The sequence below is a fragment of the Protopterus annectens genome, chromosome 13.part0, assembly GCF_019279795.1.
Source record: "Protopterus annectens isolate FY-2018-M chromosome 13.part0, PAN1.0, whole genome shotgun sequence".
In the NCBI taxonomy this organism is placed as follows: domain Eukaryota; kingdom Metazoa; phylum Chordata; order Ceratodontiformes; family Protopteridae; genus Protopterus; species Protopterus annectens.
In genome coordinates this window covers 951,784,399-951,811,282 of record NC_056747.1, presented here as the reverse complement: position 1 = coordinate 951,811,282, position 26,884 = coordinate 951,784,399, and the positions used below count along the sequence as shown (strand labels likewise).

Here is a 26,884-nt window from a genome sequence, read left to right as displayed (position 1 = left end):
TAGTCTATGCTACAGCAAATAAAGTGCACCGATTTCAGAAAGAAACAGTTCAAATAAGCAGGCACAGTAAGGTAAGGGTGATAAAGGATAGTAAGGGAAATATACTCACAAGCGAGGAAAGTGCATTGAGCAGATGGAAAGAGTACTTTGAGGAGCTGATAAATGAAGAAAATGAGAGAGAGAAGGTTGGATAATGTGGGGATAATGAATCGGGAAGTGAAACAGATTAGCAAGGAGGAAGTAAGGACAGCTATGAAGAGAATGAAGAATGGAAAGGCTGTTGACCCAGATGATATACCAGTGGAAGCATGGAGGTGCTTAAGAAAAATGTCAGTGGAGTTTTTAACCAGATTGTTTAATGAAATCTTGGAAAGTCAGAGGATGACTAAGGAGTGGAGAAAAAGTGTTTTGGTACCTATCTTTAAGAATAAGGGTGATGTGCAGAACTGTAGTAATTACAGAGGGATAAAACTGATCAGTCACAGCTTGAAGTTATGAGAGAGTAGTGGAAGCTAGGTTAAGAAGGGAGATGATGATTAGTGAGCAGCAGTATGGTTTCATGCCGGGAAAGTGCACTACAGATGCAATGTTTGCTCTGAGAGTGTTGATGGAGAAATATAGGGAAGGTCAGAAGAAGTTACATTGTGTCTTTGTGGACTTAGAGAAAGCATATGACAGGGTGCCTAGGAGTTGTGGTATTGTACGAGGAATTTGGGAGTGGCAGAGAAGTATGCAAGAGTGGTACAGGATATGTACGAGGGTAGTGTGACAGTGATGAGGTTTGCGGTGGGAGTGACAGACGATTTTAAGGTGGAGGTGGGATTACATGAAGGATCAGCTCTAAGCCCTTTCTTACTTGCATAGGTGATGGACAGGTTGACAGGGGAGATCAGACAGGAGGCCTCATGGACTATGATGTTTGCAGAGGACATTGTGATCTATAGTGAGAGTAGGGACCAGGTTGACGGGACCCTGGAGAGGTGGTGATATGCTCTAGAGAGGAGAGGAATGAAGGTCAGTAGAACTAAGACAGAATATATGTGTCTGAATGAGAGGAATGGTGAGGATGCAGGGAGTAGAGCTGGCGAAGGTGGATGAGTTTAAGTACTTAGAATCAACAATTCAGAGTAATGGTGTGTGTGGAAAGAGGTGAGGAAGAGAGTACAGGCTAGGGGGAAATGGGTGGAGAAGAGTGTCAGGAGTGATTTGTGACAGACTGGTACCAGTAAGAGTGAAAGGGAAGGTCTACAAGAGGGTAGTCAGACCAGCTATGTTATATGGGTTGGAGATGGTGGCATTGACAAAAAGGCAGGAGTCAGAGCTGGATTGTGGCAGAGTTAAAGATGTTAAGATGTGCACTGGGAGTGACGAGGGTGGACAGAATTAGGAATGAATATATTAGAGGGTCGGGTCAGGTTGGACGGTTTGGTGACAAAGCCAGAGAGGAGAGACTGTGTTGATTTGGACATGTGCTGAGGAGGGATGTTGGGTATATTAGGAAAAGGATGCTAAGGATGAAGCTGCCAGGTAAGAGGAAAAAAGAGGAAGGCCTAAAATAAGGTTTACAGATGTGGTGGGAGAGGACATGCAGGTGGTTGTTGTGACCAGAGCAAGATGCAGAGGAGAGGAAGAAATGGAAACAGATGATCAGCTGTGGCGACCCCAAAAGGGAACAGCCGAAAGAGAAGAATAAGCCTTCAACCAGCAATTCCCAGCTCAGAAGGGCAGAATCTACCCTCTGCTCCCACAACAGTGCAGACCACAAACCTTCTTAATGTAAAATAACTGGCATGAAGCCCAAGTGCTTAAAACAGAACTAAGACACTTTTAGAAGAACAGACACACTAAGCCTTCAATCAGCAAATCCCAACTTAAAAGGATATAAGCTACCTCTCCTGCCACAAGAGTGTAGACCACAAACCTTCCTAATGTAAAACAACTGGCCTGAAGCCCAACTGCTTAAACCAAAAGGCTTAGATTAACAGCTACAAATCAATCAGGCTACTAAGAGGCAGTAAAAAATCCAGCAGAATAAATGGAATTGAATACTTTTAAGAACAAGCAGCAAAAGCAAAATAAAGTAGGAAGAAACCCAGATTTCCAATATATTCTATGGCAGCAATGTTAAAAAAAGCATTGCTTCATCACAAACATTTTTCATTGCAGCTTAGCAATTTTCAATGGTCAAATAATGGTTAGTTAATGGTAGTAATATGACCTTTTTAATAAATCAAAGGAGATCAGCAAGATTCCACAAAAACTGGAAGGCAAGCATGTCTCCCACTGCAAAACAGAAATAGTAATAATACAATATTTTTAATAAATCAAAAAAGGTCAGCCTAATTCCTCCAACACTGGAAAGAAAGCATGTCTCTTTGCAAAACAGAGCTGGGAAAAAAAAAGTGTCACTGCAAGCTCAGTTGTGTGGAAATTAATGGAATCTTTAAAAAAGAAACTTATTTCAGAATATCTAGAAGCAAATGAGGAAAAGGGCATCAGGCAGAACACATTCACAAAAGAAACAACACGTCACACAAGTGACTACTAACACCCAACACAATAGGCTTTGGAGAGAAGCAACAGACTGCACCACTAGATGTAGTGAAACCCAATGTACAAGGTACATAGTTCCCTACATGCCTACCTTGGAAGGTATTACTGCACTTAAAACAGCCTTTGTGCTTGTGACTTTTTTTAAATAATTGTAATTTTTTTACTGCATTTACAGCTTCTCTGTGTTTATAATTTTAAACTTTTTTTTAGAAAGCAGCACTCTTTGTATTAAATAGACAAAGTACAATATTTGAACAATTCTACTAGAAATAATCACTGAATACGTGTATATGACTGCAGGTCTGCATGCGTGCATTTTAAAATAACTCAGAAGAAAGAAACACAAGCAAATAATCCAAAACAGGAATCCAGGCACATCGAAGCTGGAAAAAATCCAATATAATCCAAGTTATAGTTTAAAAACCTTTTAATGTGAGCGCTTTCAATCACATAAATAAAATGAACTTCTTCAGACAAATAAAAGCCATTCAAAAGAACATTTAAATACATTTCCGATTCATGACATTACAAACCCACCCTAAAAAGTCATGTGGTTATAAAGTCATAAGATCAAATAATTCACAATTCATTCAAACATATTCTTATTTGATGTAAAAAATGTGTGTGAGTATATATACATATATATATATATATATATATATATATATATATATATATATATATATATATATATACATATATATGTGTGTGTATATATATATATATATATGTGTGTGTGTGTGTGTGTGTGATATATATATATATATATATATATATATGTGTGTATATATATATATATATATATATATGTATATATATATATGTTAATATATCAACATATAAACAGGAACAAACACCATAAATTTTGTTCTTATTCCATATTTATCTTAAAAGTGACTTTAATTTTAAAATACATTTCAAGGAGCAATAATCATTTAGTCCAGGATAGGAGTGTGCACTGAGCCTTAATTGCCACAAAAGCTCATGCTCCTCTAACCTCAAAGTCCACGGACCCCCCCTATAGTTTGGTACTTCTTGCTCAATTACTAAATATTTAAACTGGTGACTTGGTGCATTCACTGTGTCTAGCCAAAGCGTTCATAGCATTATGTTTATTTATGCTATACTGATGTTCATAAATTCGTTGTTTAAAGTATCTTTCTCTTTTCCCCACATAGAAGCAGGCAGCTGCCTGGCACTGTGCAAGGTAGACTACCCCTTTTGTGTTGCAGTCAAATCTCCCCTGCACCTCATATTGTTCACACAGCACAGTGAATGTTGGATGTTAACTGTATAAATTTACAACAGGGGCATTATCACATTTCTTCATAACTTTGTTGGGTATATAAGGTTTTACATTCCTTTCCAGAATAGATTTAGATTTAATGTTGGGCCCCCTTCTATATGTAACTTTAGGTTTATCCATTAATTTGGTCCTAAGGGTAGCATCTTCTTTTATAAGGGCCCAGTTTTTAATTAAAATGTTCCTGAGGGCACCTGCATCCCTAGAAAAAGTTGTTATAAAACTAACATTAAATTAATTTTCTATCCTAGGATTCATGTCTATTATGGTACTCACCATCTCCCCATTACATTCCAGTACATTCCTATTTAAAATGGGTTAAAAATGGCCTGTCATTCTCTTCCTTTCCACTTCAACCTTGATGTCATCCAAAAAAACTAGGTGGGTAACCCCACACGTTTCTCAAGTTTTGACATTCGTTGCCAAAAAGGGAATTCATCCTTTCACCACTGCCCGTTTTTGATGTACAGGATGGTTACTGGTGAACCGAAGAAAATCATTAGAATATGTGGATGTTCTGTATATGCGGGCTACATGTCTATTATTTACATTATCCTTATTCAAATTCACATTTAGATAGGTCATTTCATGTTCACCGAAATTTAATGAAAATTGTAGAAAGGATGTCATATTTGACATCTCATCTAACAATTGGTTAACTGTTTCTACATTACCTTTTATAATAGAAACATGTCATCGAAAAATGTGTATACCATCTCACATTATTCCTGAATGTATCATTGGGATACAAAAATTTCTTTTCTCAGAAGGCCATGATGGTATTTGCAAAACCCCACTTTTCTGCAAATAGTAGTTCTTATTGAACAGGAAAAAATTTATTTTCCAAAATTAGTTCTAGTAGGTCTTCTATTAGGTTCATTTTGTCCCCATCAACACCTTTCTCCATCAAGAATTCTCTCACCCAACTAATACTCAGAGTTTGTGGTAGTGCAGTATATAGGTCCTTGACATCTATCATCAGGAAACCAAATTCTGATTTATTTATTTATTTTATTTTCTATTTTACATTTGTTGACTGGGCTAGTCTAACTGGATGCATGTCCATTTTCAGCAGAGGCCAGGGGAGTTAAGCACCAGTTGAAAAGATTAACAAAAAGATAAACATAAAATGGTTAACATATAAATGCACGTACAAAAAGTAATACCAGATTATTACATAACATTTCAATCATTGGATACAAAAATTTATTACAGAACATTATATAAATTTGCTAGAAACTATCTTCAAGGAAGAAAAAATTTTATATATATATATATATATATATATATATATATATATATAGATATATATATATATATATAGGTAAGAAAAGGGATGGATTAGTCCATGAGAAAAAGTAATAAATGAAAAATAAATACAGCAGTGCTGATGATAGCAATGACATTTATGATTAGTCTGGGTTTGTACAGGGGCATAACCAGTATGTTTTAAGGTAAAGTTTCAATTTTTGTTTAAATAGTGTTAAAGAGGACAGTGATGTCAGTTCATTTGGATGTTGGTTCCAGTATTTTCCAACAGCATTAGAGAACAGAGAGTCACCAGAGATATTGTTGGATATGCTTGTGGATACTAGTAATTTATTGGATGAGTGTAAGGTATTAAGGTTTTTGTATGGGGTAAAAAGGTTTGATAGTATTGGAGTTTTAGTTGGTTGGAAGAGGGTTTTATGGGCAATGGTAAGTTGGTTATAATGGAGTTGGTTTTGTAGCTCAAGCCAGCCTAGTTGTTTCAGATTATGACAGTGGTGGGTCCTGAAAGAGGAGGCTGTGGCAAATCTAGCTATGTTATTATAAGATTTTGACAGTTTGTTGAGGTTGTTTTTAGTCAGATTTGTATATATGGATGAAGCATTGAGGAGTGTGGAGATTAAATGGGTATGGGCAATAGACGTTCTAGCTTGTGGAGTAAGGAATGGCTTTATCCTATATAGGGAGCCCAGTTTCCCGTTTACAGTTTTTATAGTATTGTTAATGTGAGTTTTATAGGTAAGGTTATTATCTATTGTTATACCTAGAAGTTTAGTGGTTAGGTCTGGAGATATAATGGTACCGTTATTGGATAGGACTGAGAAGTTAACTGGGCTGGACTTGCGGGTGGGTGTGAAGAGCAATAGTTTTGTCTTTTTGGGGTTCAGGAGGAGGCATCGTTGTAAAAACCAGTTTTCTACTATAGTAAACATTTTCTGGGTTAAGGACTGCAGTTCAGATGAAGATTTAGCTGAGCAGATGATTGTAGAATCATCTGCATACTGAATACAGGTAGCATGAGTAATTGCTAGGTGAAGGTCATTTATATAAATTGAGAATAGGAGGGGACCAAGAATTGAGCCCTGAAGGACACCTAGTGTAACGAGGAGATGTGAAGATAGGTTACTGTCCCAAAGCAGAGCTTGTCGTCTGTTAAGGTACGACTGGAACCACTGAATAACCAGTGAATTCAGGGAAAGAGATCTTAATACATTTATAAGTAAATGGTGGTTGACCATATCAAAAGCTTTGGAAAGGTCAATAAAGAGTACTGAGGAGAGGATATTGTTATTTTTGTTAAGATCGATACTATCAGAGAAGGATAGAAGAGCAGTGGTAGTACTATGAAACGGTCTGAAGCCATGTTGGCAATTTGCAAGTAGATTGTTTTGCAGTAAGTGATCTAGTAGTTGTTTATGGATACATCTTTCCATTATTTTAGCTAAATGAGAAAGTAATGCTATTGGACGGTAGTTGAAGTATTCGTTAGAATTGCCACCTTTATGTAGGGGGATGATGTGTGAGATTTTCCAGAAGGCAGGAATATTTCCCTCTTGTAGGGTTCTATTTATCAGGATTGATATTGGATAGGCTATAGCTCTGGCAGCTATTTGGAGATATTCTGCTGGTAGTTTATCGGCTGATGGGGTTGATAGTTTAAGTTTTTGTAGAGGATTACAGATAAAGTGAGTTGGGACTGGTTGCCAGTGGAATATAGGGAGTGAATTTGTTACAGAATTTGGGTGACTAGAGTCCTGAGTTGTTATTGGATTGGCCAGTGATTGGATGGCCTCTGTGAAGAAGGTATTAAAGGCGTTTGCCGTTTGTTTGGGATCTTTGGGGTTAGCTCCTGTAGGGGGTGGTGTAGTGGAGTGACCAGGGTGAAGAAGTTTGTTAATACTGGCCCAGAATTTTTGTTGATTCCTTTGGTTTGTTTGCTGGAGATGACAGTAAAAGTTTTTTTTGTCCAAGAGAGTGGCTTTTTTTGTATCATTTCTCATTTGTTTAAATTTAAGTTGGTCTGCGGGTTGCTTAGTAGATCTCCACAGAGCCCAGAATTTGTTTCTCAGTAAGATTTTCTGTCTGGTTTCCTTAGTGAGCCATGGGGCTGGCTTAGACTTAGTTCTGATAGTACGCTTAGGTGCATGATAGTCTAGGATTGTTAAGAATTTTGAATTAAAGTAATTCACTGCATCGTCTAGATGGAGGTGTTTAATGGGTGTCCAATCACATGTTCTAAGTTCACTTTGGAAATAGTCAGGATTAAAGTTTTTATTGGTTCTAATTGTTCTAAGTGTGGTTGGGTTAGGAGTAGTTGTCTTATGCCTAATGATATAAATGAGTGAGTGGTCACTTACATCTGCAGGAAGGGTTCCAGCCTTCCAGGTGATTGTTTATGAGTATCCAATCTAATATACTCTCTTTATTATTGGGTTTGTTAATTCTGGTTGGGAAGTTGATCATTTGTGAAAATCCGTGTAGGTTAATATGTGAAGTTGACCGATTATGTGTGCAGGTTTTCCAATCAATATTAAAGTCAACTAGAATTATAGTCTCTTGAGGGAAAGATGAAGATAAGCCAGCAAGGGTGTCTTCAAGGATGCAAGTATTATTTCCAGGAGGTAGGTAGATGCAGATGATGATTATTGATTTACTAGCGTTGAGTTGAAGTTTGGTGGCAAGAATTTCTACATTATTATGAAGAGTTAGATGGAAGTCTAGTGTGGAGATTTGTAACCCTTTTTTAAGAGTATATCAACTCCCCCTCCCTTTTTGATTTTGCGGTCTGCTCTTAAGATATTGTAACCAGGTGGTAAGATTTCATTATCAGTAGCTAAAGGTTTTAACCATGTTTCTGACAAACATAGTATGTCAAAAGAGTGGACATCCAGGACAGCATGGAGGTAGGCAGCTTTGTTATTTAGGCTATGTATATTTAGGTGAGCTATAGAAAGTGAATTAGGAAGTCTAGGTGGGATAAGATTTGAGTGACTGAGGCTTTGGAGTTCAATATTATCAGAGTGTTTTGGGCCAGGGTTGGGATGGATGTCACCACCGGTAAGTAGTTGAGGTTTTGGACAATGGTAATGGAGTACATTAAGATGGTAGAAAGGTTTTCTAGGTTTTAGGTGGATGTATTTAATATGGGTTAATCTGTGATACTTTGGAAGTATGTAGGTAGGTAGAGATGTAATATTTATATGTGTTTGAGATGTTTGTTGCTGGTATAATACTTGTTTGTTTGTTAGGGTAGTAGAATTGTTAAGTAATTAGAGTATTCATAGAAGGTTAGTAGGTAAGATGCAGTTACGAAAGGTAAAAGAGTGATAATAAGTAGTAGTTGAATATGTGGTGGGGAAGCTGGTGTTTGCATCTTAAAGTGATTTGAGGTAGAGGTGTAGTTAGTAAGGGGAGGAGTTAGGATAGATCCAGTTAGAGAGAAGTAGTTGGTTTTGGTCAGATATTAAAGTAGTTGAAGGATATGATTGGTGGTGAGAGAGAAAGGGGTGTGGTTTGGAAGTATAAGTCTAGGTGTACTGGGGTGTGTGGGAATTGGGGGTAGGGTAGGGGAGCGGAGTGAGCCCACAGGGAGAACAGAGCGGGGCAGACCAAGGACAAGAGAGAGACTGGGAAGACAATCAGTGAAAGTGGAATGGAGATTCCAAGTAGGTAGTCTGAAGGTAAGGGACAATAAGTTGCTGAAGGGGGAGAAGATACAGATGGCAATACAGTGATATTGGGATATGTAGAGTGTGGGAGAAACATGTGCGAACTTAGTAGAAGCACTTTGCTGCTAGTTGAAAACACTGCTAGCAGATTAGTGGGCAAGTGCTGCCATCTAGTGGGAGAACACTATGATAGCAGCAGAGATAGCTCAATGAGAAAAACGAAAAATGGGCAAAGTGGGAGAAAACTAGGGCCTAAGTTAAGGATTAAAATATAAGGAGCAAAGTAGTAGAGTAAGGCTGCTCGTAGTCCTGGCTGGAGTAAGCTTAGATATCATATACCATGATCTGGGGTAAAAAATAGTTGAAATTACAGGAGGTAATGAACAGATAGTTCATACTTTGCAATGCTTATCTTGTTTCCTTAAATAATACAACACAGTAGGTGGTTTAGGTTCTTCCCTGTGCTGAGGTTGGAGTGTTTGTGAAGATTAACTTTAATTACTTGTATAATTCTAGTTCGTAGGTAGCCAGCTGGTCGGGAGTGCAGGGGAGTACACAGCTGATAAAGTGGAAAAAAGCTGAGTAAGATAGAGAGAAAAAAATATTATGGGATAAGTACTATAATTATACTGGTATTAACTTATGCATTATTAAAAACATCCAGTTTGCAAGCACAAACAGTGCAGAATTCAACAAACAGAGATAGAACAGACTATGTACAAAAAACAGTCGTCAGTTAAACATGATACACATAAAATCAGGTTTTAGGAACCTAATGTGTTCAGCTAAGAAAGCCTTAACAACGCTAGTACAGTGTTGACATTACTATAAACCTAAGATATGGCTATGCTATTGGAACATTAAAATGACCCCTTTCTTGTAATTAAATAAATATCATTCTATGTCTGAGCGTATCATAGCTTAATAATACGTACAAGGATAAGGCAAAATACTAGTTCTACACTAATATTATACTCAACTTCATTCAATATGTCTGTAAAAAAAATAAGAATCCTTGCAAATTTGAGATTCGGTGACAAGATACTTCTTTAGCATTCTGTCCATCAGTTTAGCACTGGCATCTGTAATGCTGTTTCTACCATCCACTATGGGTCTCAGTGGGGGGGGGGGGGGTCTTCTAAATTTCTATGGATTTTCAGGATTCCGAATATTACAGGTGTCAAAGGGGTAGCCACTGTCAAATAGTTACTAATGTCAAGACTAATCTTGCCTTCCAGAAACATGTCATTTATGGTGTTCCTAATTTTCAAGAAGGCCCTATTTACTTCATTTACAGAAACTTTTTCATATACTTCGCTGTCTAACATAGTTAGCATCCTCAAGGTGTAATCACTTTCCTCCATGAAAATCAGACCCCCACCCTTATTGAGTCGCATCACACGTACATTAAACAATTTCAATTCGACAAGATCTTGTATTCGAGAGGGATATAGGTTGAATTTGTGTTGTTTATAACTTGTTCTAACCAAAACATCCCTAAAGTCCATTTCACATAGCTTCTCGAAAATCCCTAAAGTAGCATGCGATAGGGGGATAAACAAGTTAGAAATTCTATGATCGCTTCTAGTCAAAGATTTACTACCCAACAAAAGGTGCACATTTAATTTACGTAAATATACTTTCAAAGTCAATAAGAGTCCTGGAAATATCTGCTCTTTTTGTGGGTACAAAGGAAAGCCCATGAGCTAGTACCTCTATTAATTCTGATTTCACATGTTTTGTGGTAAAGTTATAGATTTTAAAAAGTCACCCTCTTTGTTGGTATAAATGGTGACCCCTCCACTACCATCCTTACTACTGGTTGCATCTACTTGGAAAATGATCTCCTCCTCCGAGTTTGTTTTTTTGATCGTTGATTCTTCCTCGATTGATGTCGGGTTTGTTGTCAACCTTGGCCATTGGGAAAACCCTGAACCTGAGATGGTTGATTTGAGTTAGATTGTACTTCTCGACCCCTCAATCTGCCATTCCAATTAGCCGACCCTTCATCCCCCACTTCAGTTGTATTACCCTGTTCTCGTACATTTTCATGGTTCTCGTCCACAGGGCTATTATCCCCAGTAGCCCCTGTAGGCTTGATGTTACGCCAAGTTTGTGAGAGGGGAGGGGGTGGATAAGCTTTTCTATTAGAGTAGAATATTATTTTCAATCCCTTTCAAGCTTTTTTAACTTATTCCCTCAATTTCTGAATAACAGTGTCTATACTGCAGAATATATGACTACACTCGTATTTGTAGCAGCCAAAGTGGATATCTGACTTAATGTTCATCTCCATTATATTAAGTTCATTTTTCAATTGTTCCATTTGTAAACAATGCTTTATAAGAATTTCCAAGAACTCTAAGCCCTGCTTATCAAACAGACCCAGTAATTCACGATGAAAAACAGAATCTTTCAACAGTCCAGTAGGGTAACGCCACTGTCTTAAGCCTTTGGGGATTTGCCTCCTTTGCAAACATTCCTGTAAATAAGCTGCTTCCAACTGAAGTCTCCTATATTTCAGAAGGTTATAATCAAAGTCTTTCAATTTATTTACAATATTGTTCTCACCGTTTTCTAAATTTCCACTTGGTTGGTTATTGCAGCCGTTAAAAAAACGCTGGAGCATTGAGCCATTCTTGTAAATTAGGTATAATATTCACGGCTCCTGCATCAGCGTTGTTCAGTTCATTTGCCATGTTAGCATTATTGTACCATTACTACTACAGCCGTTGCTCTTGCCATTTCCAGCAAAGCAACTGAAGTAGAGGCCATAGTTACATTTGAATATGACAAATTAGGTAAATTTGAAAACGAGGACCTACCAGAGCCAAAAAAAGACAGTCCAGGTGGTGGGTTTACATTGCTGCCAGCATCAGTGTTAATTCTCCGGGCCAGGTCATTCACCCAGTTGAACTGTTGTTCTACCAGTGCTGTTAACTTTCTAATAGTGCTGGTATCCGATTCAATACCTCCAGGTGGGGTAAACAGAGACGGAGAGCTGCCATTTTCTTCCTGTTCCATGTTGAACACACCAAAACAGACTCAGAAGAAAGAAACAAGCAAATAATCCAAAACAGGAATCGAGGTACCTCGAAGCTGGAAATAATCCAAGTTATAGTTTAAAAACCTTTTAATGTGAGCGCTTTCGTTCACATAAATAAAATGAACTTCTTCAGACAAATAAAAGGCATTCAAAAGAAAATTTAAATACATTTCCTGATTCATGACAATTGGGAACTACTTGCTCAATTACTAAATATTTAAATTGGTGACTTGGTTCATTCATTAAAAGCAGCTTCTATGTGGGGAAAACAGAGAGACACTTTAAACAAATAATTTACAAACAGCAATATAGCATAAATAAACAGAATACTACGAACGCTTTGGCTAGACACATAATGAATGAACCAAGTCACCAGTTTAAATATTTAATAATTGAGCATAGTACCCAACTATAGGAGGGGGTCCGTGGACTTTGAGGTTAGAGGAGCATGAGCTTTTGTGGCAATTAAGGCTGAATGCATACTCATATCCTGGACTAAATGATTATTGCTCCTTGAAATGTATTTTAAAATAAGTCACTTTTAAGATAAATATGGAATAAGAACACCAAAACACACACACACACACACACACACACACACACACACACACACACACACACACACACACACACACACATATATCATCATCATCATCTTTCGGCTTTTCCCGTTAGGGGTCGCCACAGTGGATCATCTCTTTCCATTTCTTCCTATCCTCTGCATCTTGCTCTGTCACACCAACCGCCTGCATGTCCTCTCTCACCACGTCCACAAACCTTATCTTAGGCCTTCCTCTTACCTGGCAGCTCCATCCTTAGCATCTTTTTCCCAATATACCCACCTTCCTCTTACCTGGCAGCTCCATCCTTAGCATCTTTTTCCCAATATACCCATCATCCCTCCTCAGCACATGTCCAAACCAACGCAATCTTGTCTCTCTTGCTTTGTCTCCAAACTGTCCAACATGAGCTGACCCTCTAATATACTGATTCCTAATCCTATCCATCCTAGTCACATCAAGTGCAAATCTTAACATCTTTAACTCTGCCACATCCAGCTCTGACTCCTGCCTTTTTGTCAATGCCACCGTCTCCAACTCATAACATAGCTGGTCTCACTACTGTCTTGTTGACCTTCCCTTTCACTCTTACTGGTACCAGTCTGTCACAAATCACTCCTGACACTCTTCTCCACCCATTCCACCCTGCCTGTACTCTCTTCTTTACCTCTCTTCCACATTCACCATTACTCTGAACTGTTGATCCCAAGTACTTAAACTCGTCCACTTTTACCAACTCTACTCCCTGCATCCTCACCATTACTCTACCCTCCCTCTCATTTACACATATATTCTGTCTTAGCCCTGCTGACCTTCATTCCTCTGCTATCTAGAGCATATCTCCACCTCTCCAGAGTCTCAACCCGATTCCTACTCTCACTACAGATCACAATGTCATCTGCAAACATCATAGTCCACTGGGCCTCCTGTCTGATCTCATCTGTCAACCTGTCCAACACCACTGCAAATAAGAAAGGACTCAGAGCTGATCCTTGATGTAATCCCACCTCCACCTTAAACGGATCTGTCACTCCCACTGCAGTCCTCACCACTGTCACACTACCCTCGTACATATCCTGTACCACACTTACATACTTCTGTGCCACTCCCGACTTCCTCATACAATACCACAACTCTTCTCTAGGCACCCTGTCATATGCTTTCTCCACATCTACAAAGACACAATGCAACTCCTTCTGACCTTCTCTGTATTTCTCCAATAACACTCTCGGAGCAAACATCGCATCTGTAGTGCTCTTTCCTGGCATGAAACCATACTGCTGATCACTAATCATCACCTCCCTTCTTAACCTAGCTTCTACTACTCTCTCCCATAACTTCAAGCTGTGACTGATCAATTTTATCCCTCTGTAGTTACTGCAGCTCTGCATATCACCCTTATTCTAAAAGATAGGTACCAAAACACTTTTTCTCCACTCCTCAGGCATCCTCTGACTTTCCAAAATGTCATTAAACAATCTAATTAAAAATTCCACTGCCATTTCTCCTAAGCACCTCCATGCTTCCACTGGGATGTCATCTGGGCCAACAGCCTTTCCATTCTTCATCCTCTTTATAGCTGTCCTTATTTCCTCCTTGCTTATCTGTTTCACTTCCTGATTCACTATCTCCACATCATCCAACCTTCTCTCTCTCTCATTCTCTTCATTCATCAGCCTCTCAAAATACTCTTTCCATCTACTCAACACACTCTCCTCTCTTGTGAGTACCTTTCCCTCACTATCCTTTATCACCCTTAATTGCTGCACATCTTTCCCAGCTCTGTCCCTCTGTCTAGCCAATCGGTACAGGTCCTTTTCTCCCTCTTTAGTGTCCAATCTCTCATACAACTCTCCATACGACTTATCCTTAGCTTTCGCCACCTCTCTCTTTGCCATGCACCTCATCTCCTTATACTCATGTCTACTTTCCTCATCTCTTTATAGATATATATATATATATATATATATATATATATATATATATATATATATATACATACACACACACACACACACACACACACACACACACACTTTTTACATCAAATAAGAATAATAATATGTTTGTGAATGAATCCTGTAAATTTTTTGATCATATGACTTGATAATCACATGCCTTTTTAGGGTGGGTTTGTGATGTCATGAATCAGGAAATGTATTTAAATGTTCTTTTGAATGCCTTTTATTTGTCTGAAGTTCATTTTACTTATGTGAACAAACGCGCTCACATTAAAAGGTTTTTAAACTATCCCATCTCACTCTTCATAAATTTGATTCAAAAAATTCACCTAAATGTCCACAGTGTTTAGATCAGACAGCGAACCTGCTACACATGTTCTGGAGTTGCAAGTGCATTTATAAATTGTGGAACTCATTAAAATTGCAGTTACAAAAAATGGGTTACCAAAACTCAACACTCACCTGGGAATTTTTGATTCTACACATCCCACGGAGAATTTAGACAAATCAAAGAGGATCGTAATTATGAATATCAGTTTATTAATGAAATTATATATAGCCACAAATTGGTTGAACCCAGCACAGACATCGTGGCAAAAATTCAGGCTGTTAGCAATCAAGCATATTTTAGCGCATAAATTATTAATTAGTAACAACAAGAAAAGTATAAATAGTATAAAAATTTGGGAGCAAATCTTTAACATTATATTGGCTTAGAGGTTCCTATCCACTTTCTTTTAGGACATACAGTAAGTGAACAAACACAATCTTAGATTGGATAGAAGATGTAGAAACAATACAGATTGTTGGCTTGAGTTTGTTTTTAATTTTCGCTGGTAGATGTTTTCGTTTTTATTTTTTTTGTTTTCCTTTACTTGATTAATACGATATCTATTGTTAATGTATGATGTGGATATCTGAAATGGAACTAAACATTGGAAGCAATTTTGTACATAATGTAAATAGTGTGTGAATTGTATTATGGTTTTGAAAAACAATAAAAATGATTATCGAAATAAAAAAGGTTTTTAAACTATAACTTGGATTATTGGATTATTTCCAGCTTTGAGGTGCCTGGACTCCTGTTTTGGATTATTTGCTTGATTTTAAAATAACTGCAGATAGCAACATTTAGTATGGAAATTTAGTACTGCAATACTTCTTGACTGCAACTGTGACATTTTTCACAGCAATACTTCTCTGACTGGAACTGTGATATTTTTCACATTTTATCAGGCAGAACACGCAATAACTGCAATTCTGAAATACTGTAGTTCTCTGACTGAAGCAGTGATATATGGGGGTGGAGACAAGTGAAGCTGTGTCATTTTGTACTACATTTCAAAGCAACAAAACAGTAAATTAAAACAATCTGAAAAAGCAAAATTTGGCACTGTGTTCTTTTCCTAACTGGTCTGGAGTGGTGGCATTTGCTTTGCATTTTATAACATAGAAAACATTTTAACAACACAGAGCTACTCTGTGGCAACAGGTGCTATGTCACAGTATCCAAACATACGACTGGAGGTTCTGAGTGGAGCTGCAACATTTTGCACTGAAAAAATATAAACACAAAGGAAAAGTCTTGTAGTTTAATAAGAAGATTAACGAATAAGATGTGTCCCAGAGACTGTCCCTCATATGGAACAGGCTTCAAATCCATGGGAAGACAAGTTCATTTATTATCCAATTTAAGCACAACCTTGACAAGTGGAATAGGAAATTTACATCGGCCTGGAGCCCACTTCACCTATGGGCAGAAGCAGCTTATAAATGCCTGGCCCTCAATGTCCTACTTGGATACAAGACATCAGTATTCTTTCATGGAAACTTAGGGAAGGCCTCCCGGGTCGTTAGCCTAGTAACAATCTATGAAATCGGTTAGGGAGCTAATAAGCTTTGCAATGCCATTAACTCTGCAACAAGTCTGTATTATCCAAATTGTTTTATTATTAAGCTTTGTTTAAAGCTATCAGTCTACTATTTGCAAAATTTGGCCAATCAGGTTTAAGCATTTACAAAGGTGGTTTTCTACATCTATTTTTTGTTTTTATTTAGCTTCATATTAAGACTGACCATTAATATAGTTCTCCCACCGACCAAAGAACATCAAAACACTGACTTGGCAAGGCAGACTTCAGGCCAGAAGGCTGAACTACAAAGATGCAAAAAGAAGAAAACAAACATAAAATTTACCTTATAACAACAAAGATCTATGCACTTTAACCACCCAACTCATACATGACCAAACTAAAGATATTAATAAACAAATCCCATAAAATTACAATGTAATGGAAAGAATTCTTGCCTGTTCACCTAACCCTCATTTTCACAGGAATGTAATACAAGGGGTTTACAAATGAGTATACAATAACAAAATAACAATAAGCAGTGGAACCCAAACCAAACAAACACCAAGGAAAAGAGTGTATAATGAAAAGAAGCAGTAATCACAAATAAAGAATATTAGTTAGGATACCTATTAGATGACCTAAGAAGCAAACCATTATCAGAAAGAATAAGAAAAAGCAGGAAGCAACATCACCAGTACAAAATGAGTTATTAACCTTCAGACAGTTGTTAAGCTCCCATATGGAGTACTGAAAGCACTTTTAGAGAACATTTAACATAAACAGGACAGAAGCCATCTACTGAAGGCAACAAAATCTGCAGTCTGCACTCAAATCATACAAAAACGAGACAAAAACAAATATACATTGTTGAAAAAGACAGAGTAAGAATTCCATTTAAACCTCAATACCTTTAGTGTAGCAAAGTTACAGCATATACTAGTTTTAAAAAGAGCTATATTAAGACACACTCTGAAAACATAAGCTGAACATACATGTGTGTGTGTTTGTGGCTGTGTGTGCTTGTATGTGTCTGTTCTGTGATGGACTATCCAGAGTCCTTATACAAGATAACTAAAGGACAGTCTCCAGCTTCTCTATGACGTAATCCCTTTAGACCGGATCCCTGCTTACCACTGACTACTAAGATGGCTTCCTACTAATCCATGAGCCTGAAAAGGGAATGGCAAGTATCGAATTGTATGGCTGTTTTGGAAAGAATATACCTAAAGTACATAAAAAACAGAATTCAAGTACAAACAGCATGGATTACACATGAAGCAATTCCTCTGAAGAGGTGAGATACAAAAGGGAAGAAACACAATGGCAACCTCAAGCTTATCTAACATGTTGGGAAGTGGACAGGCAATGTGGGCTAAGAAGCCTAACTGTCAACAAAATATAGATCTTTATGCAAATTGAAGTGTAGTTAATGGTATCAATATGTCTGGGATATACATTAGCATTTAGGTTAATGTACAAGACATATATCCAAGAAATAAAATCATTCCAGGAGCTAGAGACCCTGAAAAAAAAATTAAAAACAGCACTTGACATGTCCAAGTCTTCAAACACCAGATCTAATGAAACATAAAATAATCTATCCATCCTTAACCCCTTTTTCTCCGTTTCTGCACATGGAGTTGGGGTGTCACATCAATAGTGACTAGCATCTACAGCCAATATTCACAATACCCCTGTAGTGGTTGTTCTTCCATATCACAGTCACATGTGGGCGGGTGCACACACACACACACACACACACACACACACACACACACACACACACACAATATAAATAAACCCCCTCTATAGACACAAAGTACGGACACTGGGTGAAGTCCTCCACAACCCATCCTTGCAAATGTTTACCCTTGCAGAAAGACTAGGGTAATGGACGGTCCTGAGAGGAAAAAAAAAGGAAGCTTATGATCATACCTCTCAACCTATTAATGCAATAAATCTGGACAAAGCCTAAAATTATGGGGGGCAAAGACACAAAAATAGAGGCAGAATATGATAACATGAATTAATATAGATTTTCTGAAGAAAAAAAACCCACTATAACTCTACTTGCTGTCAATACTTATTAAGTGTAACTTGCCACGTCTCCAAATGACACCAGTTTTAGCTGGGATTAAGAGGGACAGAGCTAAAATCTGTGTCAAAATCAGGGTCAGTTAGTGAGGGACAGTCACCCTTTGGGCAGTTGTGTCCTGCCAACAAATCTAAAAATGGCAAATGTCCTGAGATTTTAAGACAAAATATATTTCTTAAGTTTCCTTTAATACTTACATAAAACAGTTATTTTATATCTGGACACATAATTTATATAAAATAGCATAACCAACTAAAATGCTATAAAAATAAGCTTTTTGGCAAAAAAGTGAAGTTCTGTCCTTTGCAATGGCACTGGGTATGTTTTGTCCTGAAAACCTCAAATTTCTACAAAAAATGTCCCACTTTGGACATTTTAAAAGGTGGCAACCCTAGGGACAGTTGAGAGGTATGAGTGCAACTGTTTAGGAGATCAGAAAAATTATGTGCGCAAAAATGCATGGTAAAAGTACATAATGTGTAGGAGCACAAAAAGACGTCTGTATTACCACACTTCACCACTATTCCAAAAATCAAAACAGATGTTGTTTAAGCAAGTTCAGTACTACATTACAAAAAAAATCACGCAAACGCTAAAGGTAAACAAATATGCCAAAAATACAGGTCCGGCACTTCTGCACATCTGACAATCAGCAAAACAACAAGTACCATGGGAATCTGAATCTTAACTAAAGAGATGCAAATAGAAACCAAAATTAAAGACTACATTTTGTTTCTAAAGAGAGAAACAAGGATCAACCAAGAATGGGATTTCCTGAGTTTAATTTTCAACAGTAATAGGAATGCCCTCATGATTAACAACTAAAGCTTTATAACACTAGAGGTAAAACGGGCAAAAAAGAAAATAACCCCAACACAATCAGAAACCAAAATTACCGATTACACATTACTTCTAAAGAAACGGGAATCACTTAAGAATGTGGTGTCCCGATTTACATCTTCTGCAACAGTAAGCGTGACCGCCACCCAATACTTTGTAGCACTGCAGAAATAAAAATGACCACAATTTAAAGGAAATCCAACACAAAACGACAAGTTTCCAAGTAGGTTTATGCATCTATTACTGATCACACTCTGCTCACAAAAAGCATCCTCCCATTTAAAAAAACGGGGTCACTGCTTGTACGTGGGAAATCCCCCAGCACTCCGATTTACTTTGAACAACCCCAGCCCTGCCAGATAAACATCGCGCAGCAGGCAGGCCGCATACTGTCTGTACCCACAAAATCCCACGCTTCAGAAACGTCAAAGTGGTGGCGGCAGCCAGGTTCCTCCACCTTCTCACAAGCAAATGGTTTCTTACCTGAACAGCGTGCAACTGTACACCACTCTGCTCCTGGTTCCGGCAATAAAACACGCAACCCAAAACGTCAGATGCTGAAAAAATATGTCTCAACCATTGGCAAACACCTCAGACAACGATAATTAAAACATACCAGTAAGTGAGGGAATAATCGACACGGACAAAATATGTCACTATTTCAGAGGCTAAGTTGCAACAGACCCCCTAAACTGCTCACCAGTACTAAATGATCGTACTAAAAACTTAACATAAAAGTCCGTACCACTAACTCTGACAACTCCGCGGAACAACTAAATCTCGACAATTGAAATGTATGAATGACAACCATAACTCCCAATCACAGGACAAGTATTACGGCTCGCAAACATAAATTATTGTTTTATTGCGCTGTTTACGGAAGGATTGCCAATCATCTTCTCTGGTTCTACCCAGATGATTAAATATTCAACAGGGAAAATGGGGGCTGATAAAAATGACATGTCAGTTATCTAGAACTAATATTTTTTCGGTTCCGCCCCTTGTGCGGTTACATACTTCGGGCTTACTCCCTGCTTTCTGTTTCCGATTGAGTGAGTACGGGTTTTTTTCGCGAGGGGAGTGTAACTGCACAAAAGGAACAGCCGTACGGGAAGTCAGCTGAATTACTGAGTATGATGACGTCAAAAGTCTTTTAAGGTCTTGGAGTCTGGGAGTTGTTATTGTAGTTTGAAGCTTGCTATTAGGAAGCGTTTGTTGCAGTCTCCCTAATTGCTAATTTTTTGTAGTCATTTTCAAAGAAAAAATACAATTCTGCTATTAATGGAGATTTGACATGTTGAGAAATACTTGTAACTGGAAAGCAAAAAGAAAGCCGCTGAAGATTGGATCTCTAAACAGTAAAAGTGTGCGGTCCGCTGGAGTATGGGCACACATACCTCTCAATGCTCCCTGATTTGGACTGAAATGTTGGGTCTGTCCCTTTTACTCCCTTCTAAAATCGGTGACTGTTGGAGAAAGGTAGTGAATTGCTCTTAATAAATAATGAAAGTAATTACAGTTATAGACATCTTTTATTTCAGAACATTTATATTTATTCACATTCTCTTATGTCAATGTTTCAAGTTAATAGTGTTAATATTTTAAAAGTGTTCAAGGCTGTCCCTGATTATTTCGGGATTTTTCCCCGATTCTAATGAGATTTGTCCCTGATTGGTTGAGAGCTATGTTGGCCCAACTCGGCTAATTTTTTACATTCACAAAACAAACACGGACATGGCTGTAATCCTTTAAAATATATATTAATTCAGATATGTTTTGTGAATTTGTTTATCCATATTTGTTGACCGGGACAGAGCACTAATCTAGATGGACGTAATTCAGGCCTGACCTGAGTTAAAAGCACAATACAAAGAATAAATGGATAAAGACAGGAACAGAATATCCCAAATCCTAATGAAGTTTTAAAAAATGCAGGTACTATACAAAATGCATATAAATATTGACGATGGCGATGACCGAACGTTTTCAAAGATGGATACACACTGATATATTTTATATGTACATCGTTAAGTAGTAAATACATATGCATAGCTCTCAACCGATCGGGAGCACTGTGCACATTTCAACAGAATTTATGATAAATCCAGGAATAATCCGGAACATTTTTTTAATATTAGTATTACTAACTTGAGACATTGACAGATTGAGAACGTGAATTAATATTTTTGGAAGTAAAAGAAACTCTAATTATCATTATTTATTAAGGGCAATTCATCACCTTTTCACCAAAAGCCATCAGTTTTAGGAGGGACAGGCATAACATTCGAGTCCATGAAAATCTGGAACAGTTGTGGAATGCATATGGGAACACTGAAGTATCCACCGAAACGCAGAGGCAAACCAGGGCCAAATACCGCACCCACGCTAAATCATTGTCCATGTTTGTAAACTGCTTTTTGTTGTCTTGGCGATGATTGCAGTGATAAGCTAAACCGGGTAGACCAGATTTCTCTGTCTTGAGTGACTGTCGCCAGTTCATGTTTGTCGGCTCACCAGGTGTCCACAGTCATGCTGAGAGATACCTCTAACATGTTTGTGGTCTACCCCGGGACCTCCTCTCAGTGGGCTCTTTCTGGAGCACATGGGGCCTCCTCGCCACACTTCTCAACATGCCGACACTAAAAATAAATACAAAGGCTTTGAAACGTAGTAATTTGCAGAGAAGTCACAATTGTAGGCACAAGATAATCTGTGGTAGACGTATCTCCCAACCAGTCAGGGACAAATCTCATTAAAGTTAAGGACAAATCCAGAACTATTAACTTGAGGCATTGACAGAATAAGAGAATGTGAAGTAATAAGAAGTTATGTACCTACCATAACGTTCCATGTTAGTTGTCTTCTTCTCGCCTTCTTTCTTGCTGGATGGGTTCGGAGCCGTTGCCAATACTAAAGATCGAGAGCTAATTCCACCTGCTCGAGGCTCCCCTATATCCCATAATGCTAGGCGGTAACTACTCAGATCTCGTTTGATAGCTATACCAAGCAACCCTAGTCTCCATAGAATGGAGAAGGGAAACCCACCTCAAAACAACCTGCGTGAAAGGTATCGCAGACCTAAGAAAGGAGAAAAGGAGGTGGAAGAACGTGTGGGAATGACAACTTCCAGAGGAAGAACACAAACTGAATTCCTGTCGGTCTGTCCAGGCTTGGGGGAAGGAGGGTGGGACGCAAGAAAGAAGGCGAGAAGAAGACAACTAACATGGAACGTTATGGTAGGTACATAACTTCTTAATGTTAAGTTGTCTATCTCGCCTTCATTCTTGCTGGATGGGACGCGTCCTAGCACCTTATCCCGGTGGCCTATCGGAACAGACTCTTGAGAACAGTGGAACCAAAGTTGGCACGGCTTCTGGAAACCATGTCCAATTTGTAATGTGAAATGAAGGTATGAGGAGAAGCCCAGGTGGCTGCAGCACAAATGGAATCTATTGGCAGCCTATCCTGAAAAGCTATGGATGTAGCTAATGCCCTAGTTGAATGAGCTCTAGGTCTTGAGGGTAGTTTTTGATGTCTAATCTCATAGATGAAGGTAATTGTAGAGGTGAGCCATCTAGAGAGGGATACTTTAGTAACAGGAAGGCCCAATTTCCCTTCCGCATATGACAGAAACAATTGATCAGATTTCCTGAATTGTTTAGTCCTGTCTAAGTAATAGCTAAGTTGGCGATGAACATCTAAAAAATGTAGCTTTTGTTCCAACCTGTTTGAATAGTTAGGGAAAAAGACTGGGAGATCAATAATTTGGTTTAGGTTTACTTGAGAGGAAACTTTAGGTAAAAAGGATGGATTATACGGAGGAATACCCTATCTTTGTGAAACACTAAGTAAGGAGGACGGCTGCACAGAGCATGGAGTTCAGATACCCTTCTCGCTGAAGTTATAGTTACCAGAAAAAGTGTCTTCCAAGAAAGCAACTTCAGAGAACATGAAGCCGCCGGTTCGAAGGGGGGAAGGATTAAGGATGCCAGAACCAAGTTCAAATCCCATTTAGACAGGGGATCTTTGATTGGAGGTTTGAGAAGAAATATGCCCCTTAAAAAGGCTTTACAGAGTTTGTGAGCCATGATGCTAGACTCCGAGACACCAACATGAAAATTAGATATGGCAGCCAATTGAACTCTAATGGTAGATGCAGATGATCCTAAATGAAAGAGTTCTGCTAGAAAGTCTAGAATAGACTGGATAGGTGCAGTAAAGGGATCTATGTTTTTTGATGTTGCCCAAAAAGAGAAGCGTTTCCATTTGCTACTATAAATCTTCCGGGTAGAAGATTTATGAGAGGCTATCAAGATATCTCGGACCGAGCGAGATATTGAGGGAAGCCTGGCTAAGGTTGGAATCAGAGAAACCACGCTGTGAGGTTTAGAGAAAGCAGATATTGGTGCAGCTGACCCGATTGGTGGGTTAACAGATCTGGTACTGGGTCCAGATGCCAAGGCTGCTCCAAAAGGTAACGATGAAGAAACAGAAACCATATCTGTCAAGGCCAGTAAGGGGCAATGAGGATCATTGTCACTCTCACAGCGATGGCTTTCTGAATTAGTTGAGATATCAGTGAAAAGGGGGGAAAGGCATATAGAAGTCCCCGGGGCCAATCGTGGACTAGAGCGTCTCTGGTGGGATGGCCTGGTAATGGGAAGAGAGTGAAGAAGTCGTGACACTTGCTGTTTTGGGGAGTAGCAAAAACATCGCAGCAAGGCTGGCCCCATCTTAGGAATACTTCTTCTAGAACTGATTTCTTTAGAGACCACTCGTGGGGCATGAGAATTGCCCTGCTCAACTTGTCTGCAATAACGTTGGATTTCCCAGGAATGTGCGTTGCTATCAGAAAACGCTGAGAAGAGATCGCCCATTGCCAAAGTCTGAGTGCCTCTCGACATAAAGGGTATGATCTGGTTCCACCTTGTTTGTTGATGTACCACACTACGGACATGTTGTCCGTCTGAATTGCAATAGTCCCAGTGGGAAGAGAGTCGTGAAGGGCTTGCAACGCTAAAAGCACTGCTCTCATCTCTAAGACGTTTATGTGCAAGTGGCACTCGAAAGGTTGCCACGTGCCTTGGACTGTCCTGCCCTGATAATGCCCCCCCACCCGATCAGGGAGGCGTCTGTTTGTCAACGTGGCGACTGGGGGGGGGGAGTGAAGGACCTTCCTCGGAGAACTTGAGGTGATGTGATCCACCAAGACAGTTGATTCTTGCATGATTGAGTTATCAATATGGTATGGGACAACGGGGGCTGTTGAAAGGACCATTGAGTAAACAGCATCCATTGGAGGATCCTCATGTGGAAGCGAGCTAAGGGGAGAAGGGGAATAGCTGCTGCCATGAGTCCTAACACCTTCAAAACTAGTCTGGCTTTGACTTTGTTGCATTGTAAGAGAAGGGAAACTTGTTTTCGAATGTCTGACACTCTCTGCTCTGTGAGTCTGGCTGAAAGATTGAGTGTGTCTAAGGTGGCGCCTATTGACAAGGTGACAAGGCAGATTTTTCAAAATTTATTGAAATGCCTAGAGCTTGGCAAGATTGGATGGTGAAGTCCCTGGATAGAAGAAGCTGATGTCTGGTGGTGGCGGTAAGGAGCCAGTCGTCTAAATATGGAAACACCTGGAATCCTTGACGTCTCAAGTGAGCCGCGACCACTGCCATGCATTTGGTAAACACACGGGGGGCTGTAGTGAGACCAAAGGGCAGGGCCCTGAACTGGTAGTGACTGGCTCCCAGCCTGAAGCGGAGATATCTCCTGGAGCATCTATTCATCTTGATGTGGTAGAACACGTCCTGAAGATCTATCGAGCACATCCAATTGTCCTGACCCAAGAAGGGTAGAATGGACTGTAGTGTGACCATCCGGAATTTTGTTTTCCTGACATACTTGTTTAAGTAGCTGAGATCCAGTATGGGTCTCCAGTCCCCTGTTTTCTTTGGAACCAAAAAGAATTCGGAGTAGATTCCGGATCCTTGCTGGTCTGCTGGGACTGATTGGATAGCTCTTTTTGATAGCAGCTTTGAAATTTCTAATGCTGCTTGTTCCCTTAGACTGGATAGAACGTCTGGAAGGGATCTTTTGGGTTGGGATGGGATGTGAATAAAGGGAATTTTGTAACCCTCGGATATGATCGACTGTACCCATTTGTCTTGAGTAAGGGAAAGCCAGGCTTTTGGGTACAGGGATAACCTTCCCCCGACTGCCTCCGAAGGTGGACAGCCGGGAAGCCCCTCAGGGATGCTGAAAGGGTTTATCAGAGAACATTTCTCTGCTACCCTGGTTTTGCGGACCTCCTCTGCCTCTAGGGCGGCATCTATTATTATTCCCCCCCTCTGCTTCTAGAGGGGAATCGACCTTGTGCGTCAGATGAGACTCCCTGGGATTGTTTACGGAACCACATCTTTCCTCCCCTCTGACCTTTGGGATAGGGTCTAGAAGAGGTAGAAAAATGGACTCCTACGGCAGAGAGAGTCTTACCTTCTACCTCACACCTGGTCAATATATCCTTCACCTGTGGACCAAACAAGGATGATCCATCAAAGGGAGAATTGGTGAAGGACGCTTTGAAAGGGTCCGCAAAGTTGCACAGCCGCATCCAGGCATGACGTCGTAAGGCAACACCTGTGCCTGCGGCTCTACTCGCCCCATCCGCAGCATATGAAACAAGCCACATGGAGGAGTTAATGATGGAATTCAGGGTTGCCAACTGGGAGTTCATTCTGTCTTGGAACCCCTCAGCTGTAGGATCCTTTATCACTTCACCCATATCCTTGAATAAATCTCTCTGGAGACGAGTGAAGTGGCATAAGTAGTTCAGCGACCGCATTGAAAAGGTCGCTGATGAGAACATCCGCTTGCCGTACCTGTCCATGGTCCTAGATTCCTTATTAGGAGGATGGACAGGAACCAAAGGATCGGCTAACTCCTTCTTAGTGGCCGCAGCCACCACCCTAGCATCAACGGGGACACCTTTGGATAAAAAAATCTTTATCTCTAGGGGCAGTAATAAATTTAGATGGCCTCCTTGGGGTGGGTTCCACTGAATCAGGAGCCGTCCAGGCCTTCCTTGCCACCACTTCCATAAGGGGGTCAAAGGGAGGAGACACCCAGGAGGTAGAAGGGCGAGAGCCGAACGCCTCAAGATACACTGACTCATCCTCCGAAGGGTTAAGGGCTGGCCAATTCTCCCTCTGTTCAGGATCTCAAGGATGTCAGCAAAGGAGACATCCTCAGAGGGGGATCAAGGGGAACCTTCAGATTCCTCTAAGTCAGTGTCAGAGGTGATAGACTCAGGGGAGTCAATGTGCTTCCTCTTGCACTGCCTCTTCCTAGGGGGATCTCCTACCGGGTCAGGAGAGGCCTCTGAAGAGGAGGAAATTCCCAATGGGGAGACTTGAGGAGTTGGCTCTCTGCGGTCTAATGCAAGGGGGTGGGTAGAAATCACCACAGGCACTGTAGATGGAGGGGCTGACGGAGCCGACTGTGTGGAAGACCCTGGTTCTAGCACGCTCCGCATGACCTCGAAGGCACCCCTGTCAGGCAAGGCCGGAGGTCCCCGCTCCGAAGAGACAAGGACCCCCCCCGGCACCGACAGGGACGGCTCCGAAGCCGATGTCAGAGCCGAACTCACCAGCGCCGAAGCCACGAGAGGGAGAGCGGGGTCGGACAAGGGTCTGATGCCACTCGCCCCCTCGGAGCCGACGAGGGAAGCTCGGCGCCGAGAT

The 26,884-nt window shown here is 39.8% G+C and overlaps 1 protein-coding gene across 5 annotated transcripts in view; it reads right to left on the bottom strand.

Annotated features, from left to right (window-relative positions):
• The window catches only part of STAT3 (signal transducer and activator of transcription 3), a 1,961,792-nt gene extending 1,941,699 nt beyond the window's left edge, over positions 1-20,093 (bottom strand). For 2 of the 5 annotated variants that reach the window (XM_044054715.1, XM_044054716.1), the window contains exon 1: positions 19,894-20,090. In XM_044054715.1, the coding sequence (XP_043910650.1) occupies positions 19,894-19,959 (66 nt within the window). In that variant the 5' untranslated portion in view covers positions 19,960-20,090. Of the gene's footprint in view, positions 1-19,631 lie in introns of all 5 variants that reach the window. The other 3 variants (XM_044054713.1, XM_044054714.1, XM_044054717.1) reach the window with 3 other exon arrangements.
• Between the last annotated feature and the right edge of the window lie 6,791 nt (positions 20,094-26,884).